At 40.7% G+C, this 25,982-nt stretch overlaps 1 protein-coding gene across 1 annotated transcript; it reads right to left on the bottom strand.

Moving 5' to 3' along the window:
* Positions 1-4,533: 4,533 nt before the first annotated feature.
* Positions 4,534-25,741, bottom strand: HACL1 (2-hydroxyacyl-CoA lyase 1; the record flags this gene model as incomplete). Its single annotated transcript, XM_084279843.1, has 17 exons — positions 4,534-6,304; positions 6,627-6,813; positions 7,408-7,515; positions 8,299-8,457; positions 9,885-10,039; positions 10,963-11,064; positions 11,341-11,424; positions 12,788-12,893; positions 13,785-13,920; positions 15,002-15,114; positions 15,555-15,649; positions 16,619-16,696; positions 17,218-17,290; positions 18,463-18,543; positions 19,797-19,837; positions 24,640-24,744; positions 25,667-25,741. The coding sequence occupies 17 exons, from the start codon at positions 25,739-25,741 to the stop codon at positions 6,272-6,274; spliced, it is 1,731 nt and encodes a 576-aa protein (XP_084135969.1). The 3' UTR covers positions 4,534-6,271.
* Positions 25,742-25,982: the final 241 nt, after the last annotated feature.

Here is a 25,982-nt window from a genome sequence, read left to right as displayed (position 1 = left end):
TCTACCTTTTAGACTTATTTCCAAGGCTCAGTCCTTCACTTTTTCCTCCTCACATACATTTCTTTTTCTGTTGATGATGGTAGAACAAATTACAGAACAAGAGAGTTTGGGATGCAATAAAGATTATGGGATAATGCAAAGTGAATTCCATCAAAGCCACCCGAAGAACCCCACTGTGGCCTTGTAACTTTGGCAGGCACAAAGTAGAACAATTTAAAAACAATTCAGCCACTGACCTTTATAACAACTATCTTCTTTCCCTTTCTTGTTTCATCTGCCTTTTAGACTTACCTTTCAAACTCCAAATCACTGTGGGATTGTTGCCCAGGGAGGGAGTGGCTACCCCCTCCCTGGAGGTGTTCAAGGCCAGGTTGGATGGGGCCTTGAGCAACCTGGTCTAGTGAGAGGTGCCCCTGCCCATGGCAGGGGGTTGGAACTTGCTGATCTTTACGGTCTCTTCCAGCCCTAACCATTCTGTGATCCACTCTATGATTCATTCTATGATTGTATACAATTTTGGCAGTTCCAGCATTGTACATTCTCAGCTGAAATACGTCCACGTACATAACAGAGTGGTTGTGCAGAAAGCCTGTGCTTCCCTACTATGCACACATGTGCTGTCAAAATCTATATAGGCAAGAATCTCGTGGATTTGCTGAACATGCTGATCAAATGTGCAGAAAGTTCGATGGCTCCTCAAGATATTCAGGGAGTAGATGGTTATTTGGTGCATACATAGTATACCAAACATGTTCTCATTTTGTTGTATGTACTGCACAGGAGCAGATCACCATGCAGGACACCTTGGATGAATTGCACTCATCACACGTGCTTGCAAGTCCATGCAGGATCAAGAGCTGCATCCAGGATTGCCAGGTAATTGGAAAATACTGGAATTATTCATAGAAAATACAGTCCTATAGAAAAAAGAAGATTCCTATAGAAATGCACATATACAATGGCCTGGACAACGGGAGTCCTGTAGATCTACTGTTATTAGTATATAAATAGATAAATTGCCTTTGACATCCTAGGGTGGTGAATCACAGCCAATTCACAGCTATTACCCAGTCTGTCCCTGATACTGACATCTAGAAGAGATAGAAGTAGCCCTCAGTAATTCTTTCATCTTATTTTCATTTGGATTGTCTACTGCTGTTATTTACTTCTGCACAAATAAATAAGGCCTGCAGAACTTGCTGCCTGTCCTAGTATCACTACAGTGCTGCTGGAAGCACAGAACAGAAGACTATCTGGCAGTAATTGGCTTTCACAGCTCCTAATTTTAGTGATTTATCTTCCAGCTTGCCAAAAAGCAAAATCAATTAAACACCATAAAGCACAATCTGCCTTTTTCTCTGTTAACATTCTTGCAGGAAAGAAAAAAAAAATCTTTGTTATTATTTTAATACTCACACCAGTATCAGGATGCTTCAATCAAGAGAGCTTCATGGATTCTGGCAAGGCAGCCTCCTGCTCCTGATTTTCATACTGCACTGCCGCCACTAAGATGCAAGCAACCATGGATGGCAACACCAGTGCACATGCACCTAGAATGCCCCCTCACACAGGGATCCTCTACAGAAGGGCTGCAGCACTCATCACACCAGTGGCCAGAGCACTGATTCAGGAAAAGGTGTGACTGTGAGGGTAACCTCAAGCGTGCAAGTGAAATCAGTGCAAGTGAATGGATGAAATCAATGCGTGTAGGTGGCCTGACAATCAGGGCCTGACAAACTTCCGAGACCTTGTCTATGGAATAGCACGGTGCCTCATTTTCCCATGGCTGGTTTTCTTCTGCTCTCATGGATGCCTCTGGGCACTAAATATTTAGGGATGCTATGCCTTGCAGGGTGCAAAGCCAGGAGCAGAGCTGCTGACCCCACTTGGGGAACAGCAGGAGAGGAGAAAACTCATGGGGTTTATCCAAAGGCCTAATGGAAGAGCCACTATTATAAAGCTGTGGCTGGGTAAGGAAATAGGTCACAGTGGAACAGCAGGAAGAAGTAGCATTATGTTGCCAAATTTGCTTGCCTTTCTTCTTTTCTTTTCTTTCTAGCAAATGGATGGCCATAAGCCCTGACCAACCATGACTCTAGAGCAAGCAGAACTCAATGAGACTTCACTGGCACCATAGCTTTTGAGCAGCCCACATTTACACTTTAAAACTGCCGTGGTTTTGTAAGCTGATGGCAAATTTCCTGCTGATTTCCAGAGGTGCTGAGTCAGGCAATGGCTGGAGAGGTTTTGCTTTTTTGCAGTGCTGCTAATTTGGAAGCCCAGGCAGCACTCTTACTGCAGCAGCATACAAAATTGGGTACTGAACATTGCCTGGTCATTCCAGTATGCCAGAGTTGTCATCTTCCAGACACAGGGGTAACAGCTGAGCCTAATCAAACAAGACAAATGCATTTTCCTAGTTCCCTTTGCCAAATTAGGGAGTTATAATTAACGCTGCATTACCATTTCCATTATTAGGTCTTGCTTTTGAAACTTCATCATTTGTATTACAGACCTCCTTACCAAGTGGCCATTTGGTACACAGGGCTGAAAGCTTGAGAGAAAAAACAGTTTTTACACTAAATTCAGTAACAAAGGTCTCAATGGTTTCAGCCACATAGAACGAGGCCCAGCATCAGCTGTTTATCTGTTGTAGCGTAAAGTCCTTGGTAGGGCAGAAATACTATTTTTTCCTAGTATAATTGTCCTTATTTTCTGAGCATTTGACTGATATCCCTGTTTGTGTAGAGCAGGCAGGTGGTTTATGGCCTGGCTGGTGAGGCTTTCATACCTAAACCCCCACAGCCATGTCTCCTTGCTGTAAGGATGTGCTGCTTTGGCTGGAACTTGTCTTTCCCCAAGCACACCAGCATTGATATCTGCACCTCCCAGCGCCAAGGTCTATCAAATGCCATATGTGCATATTACCTTAATGCCAGTTCTTCAAACAGCTCTGCTTTGAAGTCTTTGAAGAAGTGTAAGGTGGCTTATGAGTCTTCTGCAATCTTCCTCAGGTGATACTAGGGGAAGTCTCCCATTAGCTACATGCAAAGACGTTGTAAGCTGCCATCATTCGTGTGTCCAGGGTCATTTACACAACCTTAGATGGGTTGCTAATCCATTTCTTCAACTCCAAAATACAGCAGTTCAGACCCTGTCTTCAAAAAGCACGCTTTCTCTGAATTTGACCCAAGGTGTTCCACAACTAATTGCTAGTTGGATCGCTCTGACATCCTGTAGCTGACAAAAAGTAAAAAAACCAACCAACCATCAGATGAAACTATTCTATGCAAGATTTTCAGTACTGTGCTTCCTTAGTTTCCTGATCACCCCCTCAAAAAGACTGAAGAAAACAAATAATTATTAGAGCATTGACTCAGGAAAGCAAATTGTCATGATATTGATTTCTCTTGCTTATTTCTGCACTATTTCAGGCAGCCTAGAGATTCCTGGGAAGGACACCAAAATGCTCATTTATGTTGGTGAGTGCAATAATTAGGTGAAAGGGTCTGCTTTGCTAAGCAGCTCTTTAAACCTTGTCCATCTGGTTTCAATCAAATCATTTAAAAAGTTACCACAAACTAAACCTCTTAGCAAGCTGAGTATACCAAGAGGCTGCAGGAACACATATTCAACAGCTTAAACTATCTTGTGAGGTACTGCAGCAGCAACAAACCCTACTCGTTATTCTTCATACCTGGCCATTTTGTTGTGGCTGCTGGTGGCTTCACCTGTGGTTGCACAGTTAAATTATCTGCTGAATAAAGACTCCTAACAGTGCCTTATTTAAACACAGCCCTCCTGGTACGTCTCAGTAAATCATACTCAGTACCTCCTCCAGAGCATCTTCCTTCAGCTGAGGCCCAGGCATTGTCTTCCTCTTCAGTTTGGTGCCTTGATTCTGTTCGATACCTTTAATTCCATGCTCTGGTTTTGAAGAGGAATTTCGTTGACTAAAGCCACGTGGATCAGCATTCCCCAGACTTAGGACATCTGTAATTTTTTGTGACTTTTAATAAAATGAGGACATTTCAAAGAGAGCTTGTTTCTGTCTCATTTCTGAAACTATTTTCTTTCATGTAGTTTCATCTGCCTGACACTTCTCTTAGATGCAACTCCACGGTATAAAATATAGTAGCAAGCAGGTAACCTATATAAACAAAATAGTACAGATTTCACTCTCCTTGGTTTTATGGGGAAATTGGACACCTTCTCTCATCTCAAAAAGCCCAATCATTACAACCTAAGAATTTCTATTATATCATGGGATTAGATTATTTTAAAGCCTTCAAAAATACATCACAAATTCTTTTGTTGAGCTTTTAAAAAGCTCAGTCAAAGTCAAACTGATGTTATCAACTATGTTGTTGCCTCCCCACAGTTTCAAATATTTTGCTTTCCATTTTCCAGGCGTCCTGACATTAGGATGAATTGTGCATGGTGGTGTGGTTATTCATCAACTTTTCTGAAAATCCAACAGAAGCTGATTTCCCACTTCTGACACAAAGTGTTGACATAATGAACATGCTCTCATTAAAGGAGAAACAGTATGAAAATACCTTTTATTTATTTTTAAATATAAGCAATTGCAGAAATTCTTGTTTTATCAAATGATCTCTCTCTCGTGGTCAGCCCCAGCATTAACTCTTACAGTTACATCATCATAAAAGATTGTGTTTAATCACTGCAAGTATCAAAGATTTTCAACAGTTAAAAAGAAGAATAAAACAGAATTGGTACAGAGAAGCAATGCTGTTCCACACTCCTTGCAGAGTACCCCAGAGGACACAGCAACTCTGTTGTCTTATCAGCCTGACGCTCGTTTATGAGTTGCATCCACTCTATGGATTTTATCTTCCTGCACTTCTTAGCCCTCCTAGGATATTCCCTTTCCTGACTCAAGCATTCACCATGCCACACGGCTGTTCCCACCAGCCCACCCCCTCCAAGGGTCCCCAGTCAGACCGTGGTACTCTTGCTCTCGTCAGATTCTCCTTCTGCAGGGGTGTGCAGAGAACGTCCTTTGCCTAACAGCTGCCTTCTGCCAGACCCAGACTGAAGTGCAAGAACTAGTAAGCCAAAAGTTTTCACAACTAACCTAACAGTGGGCCAGGATTCCCTGCCAGCCCAGTCCTCCTCTTCCTTGTGCCATTCTAGTTAAGCAACACAATGTCAATGGTGAAACAGACAATAAAGCAATCAAACCCCAAATCAGAGCCAGAATTTTCCCTTTTACCTATGTAACAACAAAGATCTTCCCAGTGCATTTAAGAACAGACATAAATATAAAGTAACCTGCTCAGTAGTATACTGACTAGTAATGGCTGCAGACCATGATAGAAACATAGAGAACTACTTTGCTTTTAAAGTCTGAGCTCTAACTCAGATTTTCAGATGCAGCACAGGATGAATGCCAGTGGCTGCTTTGTGGTGCCAGCCAAACTGAACACTAAGCTTCAGCCTAACAGGTTTTTTGTTTCTTTTGGTAAAGGTTGTGATGGTTTTTTCTTGTTTGGTCTTTTTTTGCTGGTGTTTTTGGGTTTTTTAATGTTTCTGATCTGAAATACTTATGATCTATTAACCATGTCCTGTTTTCAGCCTACAGGGATGATACTGCCTTTGCAAAGAGCAAAGCTTCAAACAAAATCTAAGTTTTTTTTTTTTTTCTCCCCTGTAAGTCCCAGTTAACAAAACCAAATGCAACAGACAGGAACTTGGCCCCTGAGCAAATCTCCATTTTCAACATACTACTTCTACCTGCAGTAGAGGCTGAAAAAGCAACCTGTAGAATTCTGAAGTGGCTATGTATTGAAGCCCACTGGGCTGATAATGAGGCCAGTCAGCACTTCTTCACAAGATGCTTTGTTTTGGTCCTTACAGGACAAAGTCTCTAACAAGTAGCGTGCTGACAGTAAGTTAAAAATTGAGTTACTATAATTACAAACTGCTGAAGACTTCTATGTTTCTGTTGGATAAAAACCTTGGCTTACTCCCATCATCCATAATATCCAAGATTTTAATTCAAACATCTTGATGGGTACGACTGACTAAGAGTATAAAATTTTACCACCAGGCCTGGTTAACATTCACATGTCTTGTTCATTTTACAATCACTTAATTTCAGCATTTAAAGAATTTCTCTAATTGCAGTTTTAAAATGCCACTTTGTTCCAGTGCTTACGAAGAATAGGATTGTAGTATTTTCAGTTCTATAAACCAGTTTAGTTTTGCTTAATGCACTGCCCTTCACCACCATAATCTTCATCTTCTACTACAGGTTTGAACGAGTCAGCCAAGGAAATTCCTGGAAAAAAAAAAACCAACAAAAAATTAAACAGAATAAAAATATATCAGAATGGGCAAATAGTAAGAGGAACAGGATACAATACGTATTAACTACTAGATGGAATCCACAGGAAATAAACACTGAAAGAACAACCACAAACTCTGGGAACAGTCACTGAAGACACTAGGCATTAATAAAAAACCCCATTCTCCTATCTCCCAGATCTAAAAACAATCCTTCTGCCACACAGCTACTCTGCACTTTAAATGGTATTTCCTGAGGCTTTCAGAGGTTTGCCCACATGAAGCATTCAGAAAAAGAAAGGAGAATATACACCTACCTGTTTCTTTCTATCAGACTGTGGATCAATCATGACATTTATAAGAGAAGGTGTTTGCTTGTCAGCAATGCTTGCTTTCAGAGCATTCTGCAATTCTTCTGGCGTTTTAACTAAGTATCCTTTTCCTCCAAAGGCAGACATAATTTCCTCATAGTGCGAATTTGGCAGGAGAGAAACAGGAGGCACACTGTAATGAAAAGGAAGATGTCTGACTAATGTCAGGAAAGAATTGCCAGACTGACCAATTTAATTACTCCAGCACTGATTTTAAAGTGTAAGATATTTATTGTGCTGGCCTGATGAATTCTTCTGGGCTGGAAGAACTATGTTTCTTACACCACTTAAACTACATTTATAGGGTAGCATACTTATTTTCAAACTCTGGAGAGACATTCCTGAACAAAGCTTTAGCCTAGTTTTCTAGGTACTGAGATCTCAGCTCCAGAAGCAGAAGCCCAGTGTAAACTCACAGGTAATTTGGAGATGACAATGATTTTGGAGGTTAGCCCAATATGAACTCTGTACTGGGTGGCCTGAATCTGAGAAAACTAATAGAAAGTCATCTCCTTGCTGCACTGTTGTGTAAACAATAGCCTGGAATTAGGTTGGATGGTTGCTTCCTTTTGGTACCTGGTTTTTACCCATATGAATTTAGCCTAGGAGTAACCTCATTTTACAAAAAAAAAAAAAATCACTCTGGATCACAAAGCATTAAGAGTGAAGGGAATGACCATTTTGCTCACTTCTTCCTTAATTAATAGGACATATCAAAGATGCTCACCATGTAGCACGATCTCCAAACTTTACCATCTCCTTCCAGGCATCTGCATCCAAACCAGTGTAAATCCCATTGTTGTTTATTATGATAATCAGGATTGGCAAGCTGTATCTACAAAAAGGTACATTTGGAAGAATTCTGAAATAATTGCTGTTGTGTTTTAACCTAGCAGGCAGCTAAAACAGCCACACCAGCCATTATTCCCCCTTTTCCCAGTGGGAGTGGGGAAGAGAATTGAAAAGAATAATGTAACTTGTGGATTGAGATAGAAACAGTTTAAATAAGACAGAAAAGGAAGAAGGTAACAACAATAAAAAGAAAACATGAAAGTGATATGCAGCACAACTGGTCACTACCTGGACCCAATGCTCAGCTAGTTCCTGAGCCATGCTACCATATGGTATGGACTGTCCCTTTGGCCAGTTTGGGTCAGCTGCCCTGGCTGTCCCCCCTCCCAGCTTCTTGGGCTCTCATTGGCAGGCCAGTAAGAGAAGCTGAAAAGTCCCCGACTACTTGGCAACAACTTAAAACATCCGTGTGTTACCAACACTGCTCTCACCTTAAATCCCAAACACAGCAATGCACGAGCTGCTAGAAAGAAAATCTAACTCTGAAACCAGTACACTTGCACCCTTCTGTTAAGATGTTAAAAAAATTACTTCTCCTTAAAAAGTAAAATAAATATTTATTTAAAAAATTAAATAAATTCACTCCCACCAGAAACGTGATGTATTTATCACCGGTAACGTTATGTCACAGCAGCATAAAAACAGCCACGTCTATTTTTGGCTGGTTTTCATATGCTTTTAACAGCACCCCATCTAACAGCAGCGTCCTTGGCCTTCCAGTTAAATTGATCCTGGAAATATATGAGGAGGGTCTTCACCCAGTTACCTGCAAATAGTCTCCACTTCCATCCCGGAAAATCCGAACGCGCTGTCTCCCTCTATGCAGACCACGCGCTTGTCAGGTGTCCGGTCTTTAGCCACCATTGCAGCTGCTACAGCAAAACCCAGCCCGACTCCCATCGTCCCAAAAGTGCCTGCATCAAGCCTGAAGGGGAGGACACAGAATTACCAACCCTTTGCTTTTACTCAAAATTTCCAGTTAAGCCATGGTGACTTCTCTTTACTTTTAATAATTTGCCATACTATTCAAATACTGTTTCACAAAAAATTGGTACACACAGGTACCAGATGCATAGACTATTAGATTCAGTTCAACAGTTGTTAAGACTGCAAATGTTTAAAATTATATAAACACACTGGAACTCTAATTAAAATTAGGACCACTTATACACTAGTTGTGCTACAGTAAAGAACTATTACTGCATGCTTTTAGCTTGCATAGTAACAATATTTCAAAAACATTCAATTACTGTAGAGATAGGCAGACTCCATGAAATCTTCCCATATTTAATTCCTTGAAAACGTAACTAGAAGTCTGAAAGCCATTGGTTAAATACTACTGTTCAAATTTTAGTCTTCTGTTCAACTTTCCAAATCAAATTGAAAGCTGTAATTATGTTAGATCATTTCAGTCAGAAGCACATAATGGATACAAGAGTACATAAAGAGCTAGATTATTTTAGGGTTAACTTTTCAAATCTGCTTTCAGATCTACACAATGCAATCTGAAAAGACAACCATTAACGTTACTGTGCCCTTGTTTAAAATAAGGGGAGAAAAAAATGGAAACTCCTCCGTTTTAATGAGAAGTTTGGTGGGGTTTTTTCCTGTTGTTGGTTGGTTTGTTGTTTACAAAGAAGTATTTAGGTTCCCTTACAACTTCAGTGCTACTCTCACAAGAAGGCACAAGCTTCACAGTCAGATCCAAAGTTTCACCTCACCAGACAGAGCTCACTTTCCCCCCTGATTCAAGAAACAGCACTTAATTCCTACTTACATTAAAATCAGATTACACATAATGATTAAACTGACAAACCAACACCTCCAAATTTGTACACCTACATTTTAGGCATGCAGGTTTACATGAAAGGGTGCCCGATATACAATCCAATTTTCAAAACAAGTTGAGTCTTTTAAGGTTTCCCCTGTTATTAAGTGTGTTTCGAAGAAAAAAATCATATGAATTCTTTCCAACATGAGAATCCCAAGGATTGGTTTTATTTTAAACCAATATTTATCACAGACTCTGAACACTGCAATAAACATCTAGATCAGGGAATTCAACATGACTCTCCTCACTCCCTTTCCACAAAAGGGTGCAAAACTATTGCCATTCTGTTGCAGATCACACAAACAAGTAGCAGGGAACTGTTAAAATCTATGACAGGACATTGGGTATATGAATGGAAAACTTCCCTCTACCCCTCTCCCAATATACTAAACTTTTATTTCTTATTTAGAACCCTTAAAAAGGATTACAAAAAATCTGGACACTCGTACTTCTCAGCTAAATGAAAACTTTTACACATAGATCCAGACTGTTGAGTCAGCACAACAGAGAGAATACCAGACCTTTGACGGGGATAGTAATTTGGAAGCATAGTTCGTCCAATGTCCATGGTGTTTGCTCCCTCACTTACTAAGATGCAGTCCTTGGGTATCAGTTCTCTGATGTGATGAAAGGCTGTGTAGTAATTCATAGGCAGTGATTTCTGTAATGCTAAACCCTGAAAAATAAGAGATATAGGTAACTCCTGTGCATAGAACTTATTATAAGGTGCACTACTGAGACATGTAAATATTAATGATGGGAATGAAAATGCACTCTGCTAGGTAAGGCTGAAGTATTTGGTCTTCAGTGCACTACATCAAAGTCATTCCTTCTGTAACTATGCTGGTGACACCATATATTCAACAGCAACTCTCTTGGCTCAGCAACCCTTGGATGGCTTATCATTAACAGGAAGCAATTAGAAGTTGGTTTAACCTGAGAAGCATGTGAAATTTCTCTGCACACAAGGTTATCAATAGTCAAACCTAAGTGAGCTGTCACATGTGTGCTGGGAGGGAGTCCAAAGGAGTAATCTGCTAGAGATTAGTTATTTTAGATCCCAATCTTAGAAACATGCTTCTGAACTTGCAGAGTATAAAGAGCTGCATAAGTTAGGCACATGCCAAGTGTCTGTGGTGTTTTGGCCTTAACAGCCACTTGCTTTTAACATACATCATACTTCCACCAGCACTGCTAAACAGCACAACTACAGAAGAAAACTAAGAACATATTTTCACATAAGACAGCTTCCGCCTGGAGTACTTGGAGGTACCTGGGAGTACCTGGCCACTGCTCAGAAGTCACTGCCCATAATATAGCAGCTCTGTCTCTGGTCTTCCACTGCTGTTTTGAAGAACCCAATCCCAAAGTTCCCCGACTTCCACACACTTTGAATTTACACAAAATCTAGAATACTTAACTTAAAGTTCATAAGCCTGACAAGAAAAACCTGTACCAGAATGGTGTAAACTTTCAAAAGTCTGGGTAACACGACTGTCAGAAGTAATTGAGGAACCTGGATATAGACCAGTGACAAAACTGACTAGGCATTGGTACTCTGAAGACAAGAGCCTCCTCATGTCTTTAATGTAACACTACCTTTGATCTTTCCTCATTGGTCATTATTTTCTCTCTTAGCCTCTTCCACCACTCTGAATTAGAAGGATGTTTCAGAAGTCTGTTGCTGAATTCTTCTAAGAGCTGGAACAACATTGAAGCAGAGATTTCTTTCAACATAATTTAACCATCACATGCATCAAGAATAACGTTATCAAGAAAGACCCCAGCATAATCACAATAATGCTTACCAAAATCTTTAACATTTAATTTGGGAATAGACTCACTGCATGAGTATATTGCCTGAATTCTTTTGTCCTTGAACAGTTTTTTAATTTTATTTCTTTAAACTGGTAATTTTATATAAATAAATCAGAGGAAATTAAGGTCAAAACAGGAGGACATCTAACATTACATTACCTGCTTAGTCACAGCGTTTATGTCACCCAACAAAATTGCAGCTGGCCTCACATTATTCCCAAACTCTTCTGCACAAATATCAATCTATATTTCAAAAAGAAAGACCACCATTAAGTCAAGGATTATTAAGGAGAATCTTCTTCAGTTCAAATGAGGATCATTGTCTAACAACACCTTCATACCTTGTTTGGGCTGCACAGGTAACTTCCCCTGCCTTTCATTGAAAGGACATCAGGAAATGCTTTATTCAAAGTGAAATCCAATGGTACACACCCATTTTAATAAAAGTTCATACATATCCTTCAAATTGACTGTGTGCCTCTTTCCAGCTCTTACAGGTGGTTTAGAACTTCATTAGAATGTTAAAGAGAAAAAAGTGGTGATTTTAGTGGTAACTATATAAGAACTAAACATTTAGGCTTAGGTGTACTCTTAAAGGCTGCTCAAACCAGAAATCTTCTTGCCAAGTTTGTGTATGCTACTTGGCAGTAAAAACTTGATAAGCAGAAACTGAAAAGTAAATTGTGACCACTGAAGAACCTTCTCTACTTTCTGTATGATTTCTATATGAGACCTCTAAAGTTGCATGGAATACTAACGTATGGCCAGGTCACACAGACTGTGAACTGAATCAGTGTTTTAATACTATCCCTTGACAGTGAAAAAATTAAGTGAGATTAAAAAAAAAATAAATCTTCTTTTGCATTCTTTAGAAAAAGGAAACATAAAAGATGTATTATTTCATAAGTCAAAAGGAAGTATGGCTGAAAAATGTGTTATTCCTCTGGAAAAGATGCAAAATGTGGAAACTGAGGTTATGTTCTGGATCACTGAAGGCAGCAGGCCAGTCAGCATATGGAATCAACTTCTACTGTCCGATCACAGACTCTAAGGGAAGAGATTCTAAGGATATGAACAATTTAATGTCTTGTCTTTCTAAGAGTTGGCAGATTGTCAAATACATTAGTTAAATAGTTTCTTTCTCTTTTCTCATTAATGTTTCTGAGTGACTGAGCTCTTATAATGACTGACTCTGGATTGGAAAGTAATACCATTTAAAAAAAGTTAAAATCCAGCTGAGAGAGCAAACAGTATGGAAGTTTTCCCAATTCCAAAACAATTTACTTTCCATTGTGGAAATTCCCATGTTCCAAAGTTCATACAAGTGTCTCTATTTGTCAACTACACAGGAGTGTCTGCCGTCCTCATTACAGCAGCACCGAATCCCTGATAGCTGGAACCACTTTTAGAAAGAAAAAAAAAGGAAGTATAAAAAAAAATAGTTCAAATCAAAACTATTTCTGCAGAACTACCATAACTATACACACCAGAATGTCCATGGGGCAGCATTTGCCTCATGAAGTACACCACCAAAATAATTTGCAGTCATTGCTCTAGACAATGCTAGAACACAGAGGATAAAGTGATAAATCATTTCCCTGCTTACCTGAATCACCTTTACATCTTGTCGAAACCTTGGTGGAAGGCCAAAATGCAAAATCCAATTCAACCTTGCACCAAGCAAGATGACCACATCAGCATGCTGTAATGCCCTAAAAAAATGGGAAATAAGAGAATCAGGACGCCAACAAGATACTGTAACAATGTGAAGGTTAAAGCAAAAGACTCACTATCGTGATAATGGCAACAGTGGGAGCCAAATTTAAGACTGCTGTGGACCTCTCAGTTTAGATTCCTGGTAATTTACCTTTCAGCTGAGTAGACAATATTTCGTATCTTCTTTTATTTTCCATTTTCCTCAACAGCAATAAAGCAAAGATGCTCAACAATGGACAATATTTTGACCTCAAAGTATGTAACTGCCCCATCTGCGTGCTGACTCTGTGCAAACATGTACCTAGTAGGGCCTCATAGCTCATTCACATTAATTCTGCCAAAAGCCAGAAAGAGCTCTTGGAAGTTAGTTTAAACACAGTCCTTCAGTGTAGTTTGCAACACCTTATTTTTCTTTTTAAATAAACTGCAATTTAGTGACACTGTGTTGCAAACACCACACAGAGACAGCAGACAGCAAAACTTGAACTGCAATGTGTGCCTCTTAAGCTTCTGTTTATGATGTTAAAATAAAAAGCTAGTGCACTAAATTAAGTGCTCAACGTAAAATGAAACCAGGAAATGGCTTAAGTTATGAAAATACACACTAACAACAATGATGCATCCACCTGCCATAGGTTTCAGAGTTACAGAATATTAGTTCTCAGATAAAATATCTCCCTGGCCAGAATTCCAAGCATTGTCAAAAGCAATCCACCTAAACCTGTGTCTCTTTCCAAGCAAGATCTTCAGTACTCTAAAATGAGGTGCAAAAGGTGGTTGAAAAGAAATTTCGCTGTGTGCATTTTGTCTTCCCTGGCATCTCCAGACCACCACAATTCCTAGTTGCTTTTCAGATGTTAGGATTAGAAGCCTTGTTTTATATTTACGTTGATCTTGCTGCAGCTACACAATTTGGATGGTTATCAGGAACTACTCCTTTTGCCATTGGTGTAGGCAAAAAAGGGATTCCACAAAGGTCCACCAACTTTCTGATGTTGTTTTCAGCATGTGAATAAGCAGCACCTGAATGAAATGAAAGAGATCACTTAATGCTATGGAAACCTACTGTACTCACCTGAATTTCTATTAACCTACTGACAGTAATGGAATTTCCTATTAGGAAAGCTACTCATTTTTTTCATTCTGGGGAACTTGAAACATAACACGCCACACTGCAGGTATTTTGGGTTGAAATTTCCCATGTTTTTGATAAAAGCTTTTATTCTATTCTTTAAGACTATTTAACTATTTCTGTAAAGCAGTAGAGGAAAAACAGGGCATTTTGGTTATCTAAAATGACAATTTTGAGTGGGTGAAGTTTGGTATTACAGGGCAAAGTATTCTGCAGCAGCAACAGATGATGACCTTTGTGTTTTGTCATGACACCTTTTGCTTGCCCCCTGCATGTCATTGTATTGTATGCCCCATAACTATCTGCCCAAACAGGTCTACTCTAAGCCTTTAATGAAAAAAGAGCTCAAAGAAAATCCTGTAAAGATATATGTCTGTGGACACATTTATGGTGATGCTACCCTTCAGTACAAGGCTGCTGAATTAAGGCAGCCCAGGCAATCTAGAATAACTGACTAGCCCTTGTCCAATGTCTTAAACTCATGAGTCTTAAATCCTGGATAATAAACTGATGTACTTCTTCCAAATATTCTGCTAACCACCACATAGAGCAGAAAGTTCAGATAACAATTGAGAGCCTACTCAACAAATGTGACATCAACAAATGTATCTATGTATTTTTGAGTTTTCAACCTTCCACTTTCAAAGAACACACTTTTGTCAACCTTTTATCAAGACAGAAGACCGATCTACCTTCTGTCTACTGCTTCATTACCTAATCAATGATAAGATCCATCTCACTTCAAGCATTTCATACCCTGACTAAATATAGAACCCACATCTGCAGGAAAACAGGCTGGGTGAAGCAAGTTGGTTATTTCAATTCTGTTCCTGAGCAGAACTTTTTTCTGGTGGGTTTTTTGTTTGTTTAATAGAAAAAGAGATAGCTAATATTTATGGGGAAAAGAAACCACTTTGGTGGCTGTTCCTGTCCAGAATTCATACGGTTCAAAGCAACATCAAATCATGCTACCTTTGCCAATGATTAGCAGAGGCTGCTTGGAATGAGCAATGATAGACACTGCTTTGGATACAGCTGAGTGTTCAGCCGTGCTGATGGGAGGTGGCAGGCAGCATTCCACATACCTGGAAGTAAACAACATAAAAGGGGCTCTTTAAAAAATACAGAACAAGACATGTCGCAAGATAAAACCTATTGTTTGGCATAAAACCACAGTTGCTACACACCAGGTTACTCACAGCATTTAGCAAAACAGGATATATATATATATACACACACACACATTTAAAGCAGACTTTGAAGATTCCCTTGCATGTTTCTTTAATCTTATAGGTAGTGGTGTTCCAGAGATTTACAAAGTGACATCACTGTATTACCATCATATTAATTCATTCCTGGTTTGCACATTTCGTTGCCACGTGTTATGATGGAACTTTCCATTTACAGCATCTCAACCCTGTGGCAAATTATTTAATCTACTGCTCTTTTTCTTGTTTTAAGAAAATAGAGAAGAAACTACAATTTCTTTTATTCAGTGATTTGAATGAATATAATCTTTACGCACTTGACAGAGCTCTTATTCACCTGAAGAGTCACAAAATCCCCAGGTATGTCAATATAGCAGGAACCTGGACGACCATATATACTGGTTCTTACAGCCTAGAAAACAGATCAGCACAGTTTTTACCACTGTTTGAAAGGATTTGGAAAAAATCTTTATGCCTAAAAAAACCCAAGAAAACCCTTCTGTAGGCAGAGAGGGAACGTACTGCTGAGCCACTACAGGGGAAGCTCCCATGGACTGATTTATACCAATAAATTCAAGTTTTGATAGCTCTTTACATTCCCCCCTATACTCCAGCAGAAGTCTTTCTGTAGATGCACAGTATCAGACTGTAAATTCTTTGTCTAATTTACAGTAAGTGCATTATCAACTGTTGTGTCTGAAAATACTAAATTGAACTTTCATGCTGAATTCTTCTATTTCAAGTAGCACAAAGAAAACCCAAAAGAAGTAAAGTCTACATTTTCTACGACTTTTCATCACAGTTTATCTGTAATAGGGAGACGAATTTGCACTTATGGAAACAGTATTACTGTATGCTTAATTTATGTTGACATGGCTGAAGTGTTGCTGTAGCAGTAGCAAGAGACTTTTGTAACTCCTTCTGAAGCATTGAGATAATGATGTGTTTTCTCTCGCAAAAAACCCCAAACAAAACCCACCAAGCCACCAACCAAACCCCAAAAGCAAACACAACCATCTTCACTATCCCACCTCCAAATCCCCTTCAAATTATGAGAGAGCCAAAAGAGCTGAAGTTTGTAGAACTGCATTTCTAGTTATTACATCTCTCCCCAAAAAGCATTTATTTCATAAAAATTTCCCATCTCTGACTGAAGCTAACAGAAAACACAGCAAGGATCAGTTAGCATCAGGTTGTATCAGAACCTATTTCTAACCTGTCCCATAGCACAGTTCATAGGAAAAACTTCCCTGGTTGTTAATTTATTCAATCAGCCATCCTCTAACATCTGTAGGATCAAACTATTTACATAACAGCTATATAACCCCCCCTCAATTCTTATGTGGTAGGAAACAGTTGCTAATTTAGTGAGGTTTTGTACCTTTTCAATAACAGCAGGAATAACATCTAGACTGCTTGGGCGAACAGAGAGTTTGTTGTACAGCCTACCAGCTTCAACCTGAATAAATGCATAAGACCATTATATTGATTCATTAAAGCAATTTCCTCATTTCCATCTCTTTCCAACATGAATAAAACAGAAGAAAAATGCCAAATAGAAAGCAACAAGTTGAAAACTCCCACATTAAAAAAATGCAGTTCCTCAGCTGGTAGAAACTCAAAGCCATACTCATTTCTCTGAGCACTTAAGTGTTTTTTTTTCTAGAAAGTGGTGCTTCTTTTCTTAGAAAGCTTCTTGTGAATTCTTCCATCTCAGAAGAGACAGACAACAGGTGTACCACCCGAGAACTTAAAACAGAGAGAGCATGGACTCCAACATGACTGTGGACCAAGACATTCCAAATAATCTGCTGTGTCTCTGCAGTGTTAGCTCCAAACCGGTAGATGGAGCAAATGAACAGCATTATAAGATCTGTTACAGAACGTGAAGTGTGTGGGATTGTTATTCTTACAGTTACGGAGAAACAGCACCACTTACTTAACTGAAATATTTCTGTTCAAAATTGTATGTCTGCCTACCTGTGGAAATTCTTGGAAAGCTCCCATGGTTTCCTGATTTCTGTCAGAAGAGCCTCCAATAACAATCAAAGGCCTAGAAAAGCATGTAAAAAAAACCAACAAAAAAATCCCAACAGAAAAGGCAACCTTATGCATACATACATCTTTCATAACTGCAAATACATCTGTAAATTGTCCTGATGGTGAAGTCCCGGGGTGTTGTGCACCTCAGCATCCCCAGATCTCAAAAGTAATATAAAGAGACCGGTATGATACAGGAGCAGACTCTCAGTACCAGCGTGTCAGCTGGTAGACTTCCCAGCAGCTTTTGGCTCTCTCCTTTTAGGACAGTCTGGCTGTATTGTGATCTGCATCCAGCATAAAATTTTGGCTGGCTTGGTTTTTTATTCAGTTCAGAAAAACGAACTGAATGTGACCGTTGGGGCAGACAAGTGCTGGAGCTGTCAAGAGGACAAGGAGGAGGAGTGCCCGGCCAGGAGAAAGGTGTGGAGGTGACATGGGGCTACCTACGTCCCTTTTTGAGGTAGACTGTGCTAGATGGGTGTAACCAAACCCCTCAGTGTGGAGGGTAGTTTCATCTCCTTTCCTTTGCTTGGGCTACTCCTGCTCCTCCTTGCAACACTCCTGCTCTGTAGCGCATGCCCAGGTATTCATGCTGCTGTTGAGTGAAACAGGCACAGTTAACTCAACGGTACGAGCAGAGTTTCTACTCAAAGTAGCTCACACAGCTTTCTGAACAGCCCTCAGTGGCAGACCAGCTAGAGCTGCCATGTCTCAGCGCAGGCTCGTGGGAGCAAACGCTATCACTCCGTACATCACTGAATTCAATACTTAATCACCGCTCTAAACGTCTGCGTGGGGAGCAAATATGGATTTTAACAATGCAGTTGTCAATTTGTTCATATATGCAACACAGTAACTCAAATTACTGTGGATTTAAATTTAGAAGAATCCTCGGGGACTCTCCACAATCAATGAAGCGTTACAGGCTGAATATCGACTTCATTTTCAAACGTACCCATACAATCAGGTATACTGACAGAGTTTTCAATATATGGGGTAGGACAAAAAGGAGACTTTTATCCATGAGAACACAAAAAAACAACACTGATTATTTATAGATTAAGAATTCTCTTCATATTACCCACAAGAAAGAAAAAAGAGGTTCTATGGTAAATACTGCAGTGCTCAACAGCTCCAACAAGCAATTATTAGAATTTTAAAGGGAAAATGTAGTTAAATTACCAGCAGTTCATGGTTGCATTTGCCATCCCACCAAGGGCATGTAAAAAACCTGGGCCAGACACTACAAGACATACTCCTGGTCTAGGGCAGAACAAACACAAAAAAAGAGGAGACAGAGAAAAAAAAAAAGGGTATGTGAGCACAAAGAACATAAGTCACCAACAAAAAAGATACATGCTGAAATATAGAATATTGAAGTTTTACTCATGTCATCCAAATGCATGAATGGCAAGGGGCTTGTATGAAAGACTAAAGACAGACATGGGAATCAGAAGTCATTTAGGTGTATCAACCCAATTGAAAAACCAAGTGAACAGTTGTTACGTGCCACCCACATGTCTCTGACATATGCAGGCTCATCGTAGCAGCTCCTGACTTCTTTGATTGCATCTACCCCATCATCTAGCTTTTATATGGAGTTTGGAAAGCCACTTGAGAGAATTACAAACAGAACTCCACCTCAGCACTATGTACCAGTGAAGAAATCTCACAAAGGAAGAAGTGCATCTCATCGAACACAAATTTTATTGTAGTTTAATTCAGGCAGGGGCACTTGTTTTTTCAGATGATGCAAAAATGACAATTCTTAACATTCTTTAGTAGCTTTACAGACTTTATCAGAAAAAAAAAATATCAGCTTACTTCCAGAGGATTATTCAAAAGAAGAATTACAAGGCTGTGTAACACAGGCATCATGCTTGCTGACAGAATAAGGAGTGATCACTGGCCTGTGAGTGTGAGCGAGCAGATGCCAGATGTTGGCTTTAAAGAAGGATCCATGGGATACCCAAGAACTACAAGTCACAGGACACAGAGTACTTCCCAACATCAAGAGTAAAATGCGGTATAAAAGAGGAAAAAAACCCTGTATTTTCTATCAAAAGCAACACAGAGGAGACTGGAGGGCATATGATCAATCGATCAGTCTTTGCATTGATAAGGTATTTGCTGAGTAATACACCCAGGTGACCAGATTAAGATATAGCAGGACCACCAAGTTGCAACAAAAATCCTGGTGGTGTTATTTCTGCCCGTCATGCCAGCAGTGTTCAACTACCACTCAGAAATTAAAAGAGAAAATTAAGGAAATTATAAGAGGAAAACATATGAGCTTCAGCACCTTCTTGTTCCTTCCCTGAATCACAGCTATAGAAATATTGATAACTTCTATTGACAGTTATTTCAAAATGGGACATGAATTTTAACTGCTCTACATCTGCACACACTACAAAAACACCCAGCTCCCAAACAGAAAAACATTCCTAGCTTCTAACTGTTGAGTCTAACACAGCTAATATTATATTATTATAAATATTAATAAATATGGAATGTACCTGCCAGTCAAATATCCAACAGCAGATGCAGCATAACAGGCCTGTGGAAAATACTGGAGTTAATGATACAGTTATTGCTATATGTATTTCATTATATCTTGTACATAACTTTTAACAAAAATACTGAAAATAGACAGGTACAGATTTTGCCTGGATCATCAGAACTTAAGTGTAAGTAAAAGCAGCCCACCCCTTCAGCCTCCCAACCGTAAGGTGTGTTCACAAAGGCTTATATGAAAAATCTCAAAACTCATCTCCACAATCCAGGCTTCTGGTGATTCAGGATATTACATTAGGAATATTTATGTTTTAAAAAATAAACACACCCCCAACATAAAAGAAAACCCCCATAACCAGGGAAGCTAAATGAACAGAACAACTTAAGAAGCTTCTGCTCTCTGCTGCCTTCCTGGCTACGATGGAAGAAGGATTTACAAGAGAAAGGAAACGAGCAGAAATCCAGCCATGACTGGAATGACTCATCCTATTTCAGAAATTAAGGAGAAAGTTGAAATCACAGGCTGGAGAAAGATTAGGGATTTAAGATTAAGAAATTAAGGAGAAAGTTGAAATCACAGGCTGGAGAAAGATTAGGGATTGCCTTTTACAAGCTGAGCTGCTGAAGTGCTTCTCACTCCCATTTCTGGTATCACCCTTAGCTTTACCTCCTTTGATATTTTAAAGAGAAATTGCATTTTGAATGATTTTCACAACAGTAATGACTACAATGTGTGGAAGGTGTCCCTGCCCATGGCAGAAGTATTGGAACTAGATGATCTGTGAGGACCCTTCCAATCCAACCACTCATGATTCTATTGTGCTAATACAGCTTAGAAGCAGTACTATTACACAGTAAGTTTTTATGCTACTCCTGTAGTGATATTCAACTTTCAGATACACACTTCACCTGTAACAAGACAGTATGTGAATGAGTAGAAAAAGAAGTTGACCCAAGAACTCCAAATAATTTACACATGTGACATTCAGAATTCAGCAAGTTCTAACACTTAATGGAAAACAAGTAATTTTGAAAACTGTGGTTTGATTCTTCTTAAAGTAAGCTCCTGGCCTTATAGCCTGCCTTTCATTTTGAAACAGAGTAGGGATCTTGGTTTTTAGTTTTATTTAAGAACTATTGTGGTAGGAAGAATGAGTAGCATAAAAGCTCCTTCTAAAAGTTTACAAAGCTACTACAGATTTTCCCCCAGCCCAAAAATAATTCTAGGTAACACAGCACATTAGCAATCCCAGCTTAGATGAGAGAAAACACAGGCTTATTATGAGCTTTTACACAGAAGGAGAAACTGTCTTTAATATCCTCATGCTCCTACAAATACAGACCAGCTCTTTGAGAAAAACACGAGGCTCAGTAGGGGAATAACAATTAGCCCTTCTTTTCTTTGAGCATTAGGATAGGGAATTCTTGACCAAAAAGTACATTCTACTTCTTAGAAGTCTCTGACACGCTGAAGAAAATTGTCACTAATATTAAAGAATTAGGTAACAGTTTGATGACATATCTGTGTGCAAAAGTTTAGAAATACTTGGAGTAGGTGTTACTGAAAATCTTGTTAATGGAGATCAAAGCATGGTGTTGAGTTCCCATGGCAATCATTTTTTTAGAACTGAGTGGCAAAATAAAGCACAGAATTTGGGTTCATGTACAGTCATTGCCATTAAAACTTTTACTGCTTCATTCTGCAGTAAAGCAACACAACTAAATCTGCCTGTATCTAGAGGAAAGGTCATCAATAATTTGAAGGTATACTTAGAAGATTTTTTGGTGTGAACAGTAAGAATGAAACCTATTTTACTTATGAAATGTGCACCCCCATGATTAAAAGATGAACAATGGCTTTCATATTCACTGTTAAGGTCACACCACAGTTGACCAGCTGAAACCAGATCTTTATTTTCCTCAGACAGGCAAGAAGGATGCAGGCATATAAAACAGAAATGACCACCAAACCCACAATCAGCGTTAGGAAGAAATGTAGGAGGTCCAGATGCAACTCAAAAGTTGCAACCACCTGTGAGTGCTGGGTTTGAACTGTAGCCAAAGCAGGGGCTTGTTGCTCCCATACAAGTAGAAGCACACTAAGCAGGGTTTCATTAAATTATTCTGTTTTCACCTCAAGCATAAGCAAACCACCACAACACAGCTAGTAAACAGTTAAGTGTTTTTGTACTCAGCAGGGTCAGGTCTGAAACCCCTATGTTAACTGTACCTAATGCTAAATGTTCCTGTAGGGCTTGTCATGAGAACTTGTTGTATGAACCTGAGCTTGGTGCATGTGTGTTTTTTGTTACAGCATACATCTTCAGTGCCTTGCAAGCATGGCCACAAGTTGAAAGCAGCAGTCCCAGAAGAGTAAGCAACTTGCTGGTGGCCAATTACTGGTACTGCAAAAAGCACAACTTTGAGAGCTGGGAAGATGCTGCTTTTGCTTTAGGAAGAGCAGCAACAGCTAAGCAAGGGAGGGAAAAAACCCAACCAAACAACAACAACCAACCTAGAACAAAAAACAGGTATGCAACAGAGTAAGGCACCTGTCCTGTCCTGGGAACCAAACACCCATCCAGCACCACACAGTCCATAGTCCAGGCAAGGAGGGCAAGGGTAGGACCTGTTCAAAGACTGAAATGTCTCTTGGATCAGAGGGGTGGAGAAAAATGATCAGATTTTGCTAGAGCTGCCCTGATTCCCATGACAGCTAGCACCATTGGCACAAACTAGGCTGCACTGGCTCCAGCATACTGTATGCTCAGGACTTAGAATATGATTATTAAAAAAGAGACTGCTCTATGTCGTGATAATTGTTATTAGAGATTAAGAACTAAACATGAGCAATGTGTGTTGTTAATGAATAACAGTCTAGTAAAGGGTTTAACACAGAGCTGAGTTATCGTTCTAAACAATCACAGCAATCTCTCATTACCCAGGGACAGATACACAAAACACACACCCCTAACAAGTTGCAACAGAAACAGTGTTCAAGGGGCATGTGGGACACAGGTTAAACTGCCTCTGGCAAACTTATGCCATGGTGCAGGGCATGGGAGGTTAACTCTAGACAGATCTTGGTAGTACTACTCAGCTTTTAACTTCATGACTTAATTTGGTCTAGTCTAGCAGTTTATTCTGCAGCTTTATGGACTTTTGTTGTGTCTGGCCCAGAAATGAAGCAGAAATGCAATCCCTGGAAAACCACTGTTTTCCATATACATGAGACCATACACAGCTGCCTTCACCAATAAAGAAAGCAGCTGTATATGTATCTTCCACAGCTAGACCACACAACCAATAGTTTTAACTGTTGTAAGTTTATCACATGTAGTACTGAGAGTATCTTGAATATACTCTGTATAAAGTTTTACCCTCTCCCTTGCCAAGCAATTATTCCCATGTCTTCACAGAGGACAAAGAATAAAAGAAAACACACCACAAGATACATCTTCATTCACCATTTTCCATTCTTCAAAGAGAAACCCTGACATTTTGACATAACAACAAGTCTTCATGTTATTGTTATTCCCCTAAGAAAAGTACCTCATGATTTACACAGCAGAATTCTTCTTGTCTTCTTAAATTTAACAAAAAAGAGCCTAGTAAGAGTGATAAATAGGACAGCATGTTATTTGGTGGTGCAAAGAAATCTCTGTTAATTACAGACACACACACAAAAATATCAGCATTGGTGAGGCCACACCTCGAGTGCTGTGTCCAGTTCTGGGCTATCCACCATAAGAAGGACACTGAGGTCCTTGAACAAGTCCAGAGAAGGGCAACCAGGCTGGTGAAGGGGCTGGAGGGGAAATCCTATGAAGAGTGGCTGAGGGAGCTGGGGATGCTTAGCCTGGAGAAGAGGAGGCTGAGGGGAGACCTTATCACTGCCTACAATTACCTGAAAGGAGGTTGTACAGAGGTGGGTGATGGTCTCTTCAGCCAGGTGACAGGACAAGGGGAAATGGCACGAAGCTGCACCAGGGCAGGGTCAGATTAGATGTCAGGAAAAAAAATTTTCACTGAAAGAGTTGTCAGGCCTGACTTAGGGATATGGTTTAGCATAGGACAGGAGTGGTTGGACTTGATGATCTTAAAGGTCTTTTCCAACCTTGTGATTCTGTGAGTTTTTAAAACAGATTAAGGAAAAAAAGATACTATGATAATTGACAATAGGACAAGTTTATAGCCAGGAGAACTTTCCTTTTGGGGCACCTCAGGAAAGGAAAGGAAAAAAAAAATCTACCTTTTTGGGCCTGTACGTAATAACTTCCAAGTAAAACAGTCTTCTAAAGAAAAAGTAGCTAAGAAAGCTCTAAAAAAGGATTTAAAATACCAATCAGAGAGAGAATGATAATACTGCTGTAATATGGAAGGGAGGACAAGAAAATTATGGTAGGGAGAAGTATCTTGGAAAGTCTGTGGAAAGCTACAGTGCACAAAAATCCTGGATGAGCCTCCCCCAAAAGTGGAAGATAAAATCTGACAATATGTTTTTTGAAGCCAACAAAACTATCAAAATTGAAGTAGAATTCTGCAGTGGAATGCTTTGCTTAATTTTTTTTCTCCTTATTTTCATCCTATCTTCTCTCCCTTACTGAAGGAAAGCATCTAAAACTTCCCCAATGAGAAAAGGAGGGAGCACTTCGAAGTGGAGGCAGAAAAAAGCAGCACCCAACCCAAAGCCACCAGTGCTCTCCCTTATTCTAGAATGAAGTAACTGCTTCTCTGTCTTCAAAGGAACATTCAGAGACCACATTCTTCCAGGTAAGAAAATGTAAATTCGATTTTGTAAACAGCTAAAAGAAAGAATTGGTTCTACTGCAGGTTTATACTTACAGCTTGTTCATTTCTCATTCCTACATATTTTATTCCAACTGCTTGGGCTGCAATTGCGATTTCAGTGACCGGAATACCCACAATACCAAACATGTATTCAATTTTCTAGAAAGAAAAATGTTAGAAGAAATCAGAATGGTTTTCAAAGCACAACTTTAATAAACACAGGAAAGACAGCTGTACTAACTATACAGGCAACCTGACAGTTAATTGTAGCAATAGATATATTTGCAGAAGTTCACAGGTCACTGTGGGAACATACACAGTGACAGCTGGTGCTTGCAGCTCAGTTCTCTCTAGCTTTTCCACTGCCTGTAGGCCTCCGGAATCCAGCGCTTCCCCAGCTGTTCAGCCCAGCTTCTCAGCCAACGTACGTTCAGCTTTTTTAGTTGACTTGCTTTTCACCTGGGATGTCCCCACTACACCACCGTCCTGCCTCTCAGTACATCAGCTCTGCCTCCTCTGAAAACTCCTCCTGTTTCTTGGCTTTCACAAACAGGTACCAGGAAAGAAGGCCCAAGGGGCAGCTGGAAGAGCCCCAGGCCCAAGCAGCTTCTAGAGGAAAGCACTGTGCTCTGTATTACAGCTGAACTGTTTGCGCAGGGCAGAAAGCCTCCCGAGACCCGTCAGTACCGGCTGGGCACCACGGCCAGCTCAGGGGCAACACCGCCTTTTGGTAACGGGGCAGGAGGGCAGCCAGCAGTGCTCGCTGGCGAGGCAGGCGTCGGGGGAGCTCCTCCGAGGGGGACGACAGGGAAAGCGGCGCAGGGGTCACCACCCCGCGGCGGCACGGGCAGCACCTGCTCCGGCACCTCCCTCCCTCCCTCCCGCAGACCGCCCTGCCCGCCCCGGAAGCTCGGCAGCGGCACGCAGGTGAGTCCGGCGGCGCACACTCGCTTCTCTCCATCCCCGCGGGCACCCGTGGCCCGGCCCGGCCGACCCCTGCGCCGCAAAGGCGACGGGAACTGTCCCCTCCTGCTCGCCGTAGGGAAGCTGCTCGCTGGCTGCCCCGCCCACGCGCTCTTACTTGAGCCTTGAGGGACTCGGCGATGAGCTGGGCCCCGCTGACAGCCTCCCCCTCCGCACCGCTCCCTGACGCCATTCCGGCTCCGCGCGGCCCCGACCGCAGCACAGGCCGACAGCCGCCCACCGGGGAGGCGGACAGAGCCGGACCCCCGGGCGAAGGTCGGGTGCAGCAAACGGGCACGCCGCTCGGCCAATGAGGCAGCGGCAAGGGCGGGCCCGAAGGCCGCGAATAGCCGCCTCTGACCCCCTTGGCAGGCGGCGCGGGGACTGGCGCGGAGGCTTGGGGGGGGTCTCCCATTGGCTAGAGCAGACACCCA

Source organism: Gallinula chloropus (assembly GCF_964237585.1).
Source record: "Gallinula chloropus genome assembly, chromosome: 2".
Classification (NCBI taxonomy): domain Eukaryota; kingdom Metazoa; phylum Chordata; class Aves; order Gruiformes; family Rallidae; genus Gallinula; species Gallinula chloropus.
This window is presented reverse-complemented; position numbering and strand designations above follow the sequence as displayed.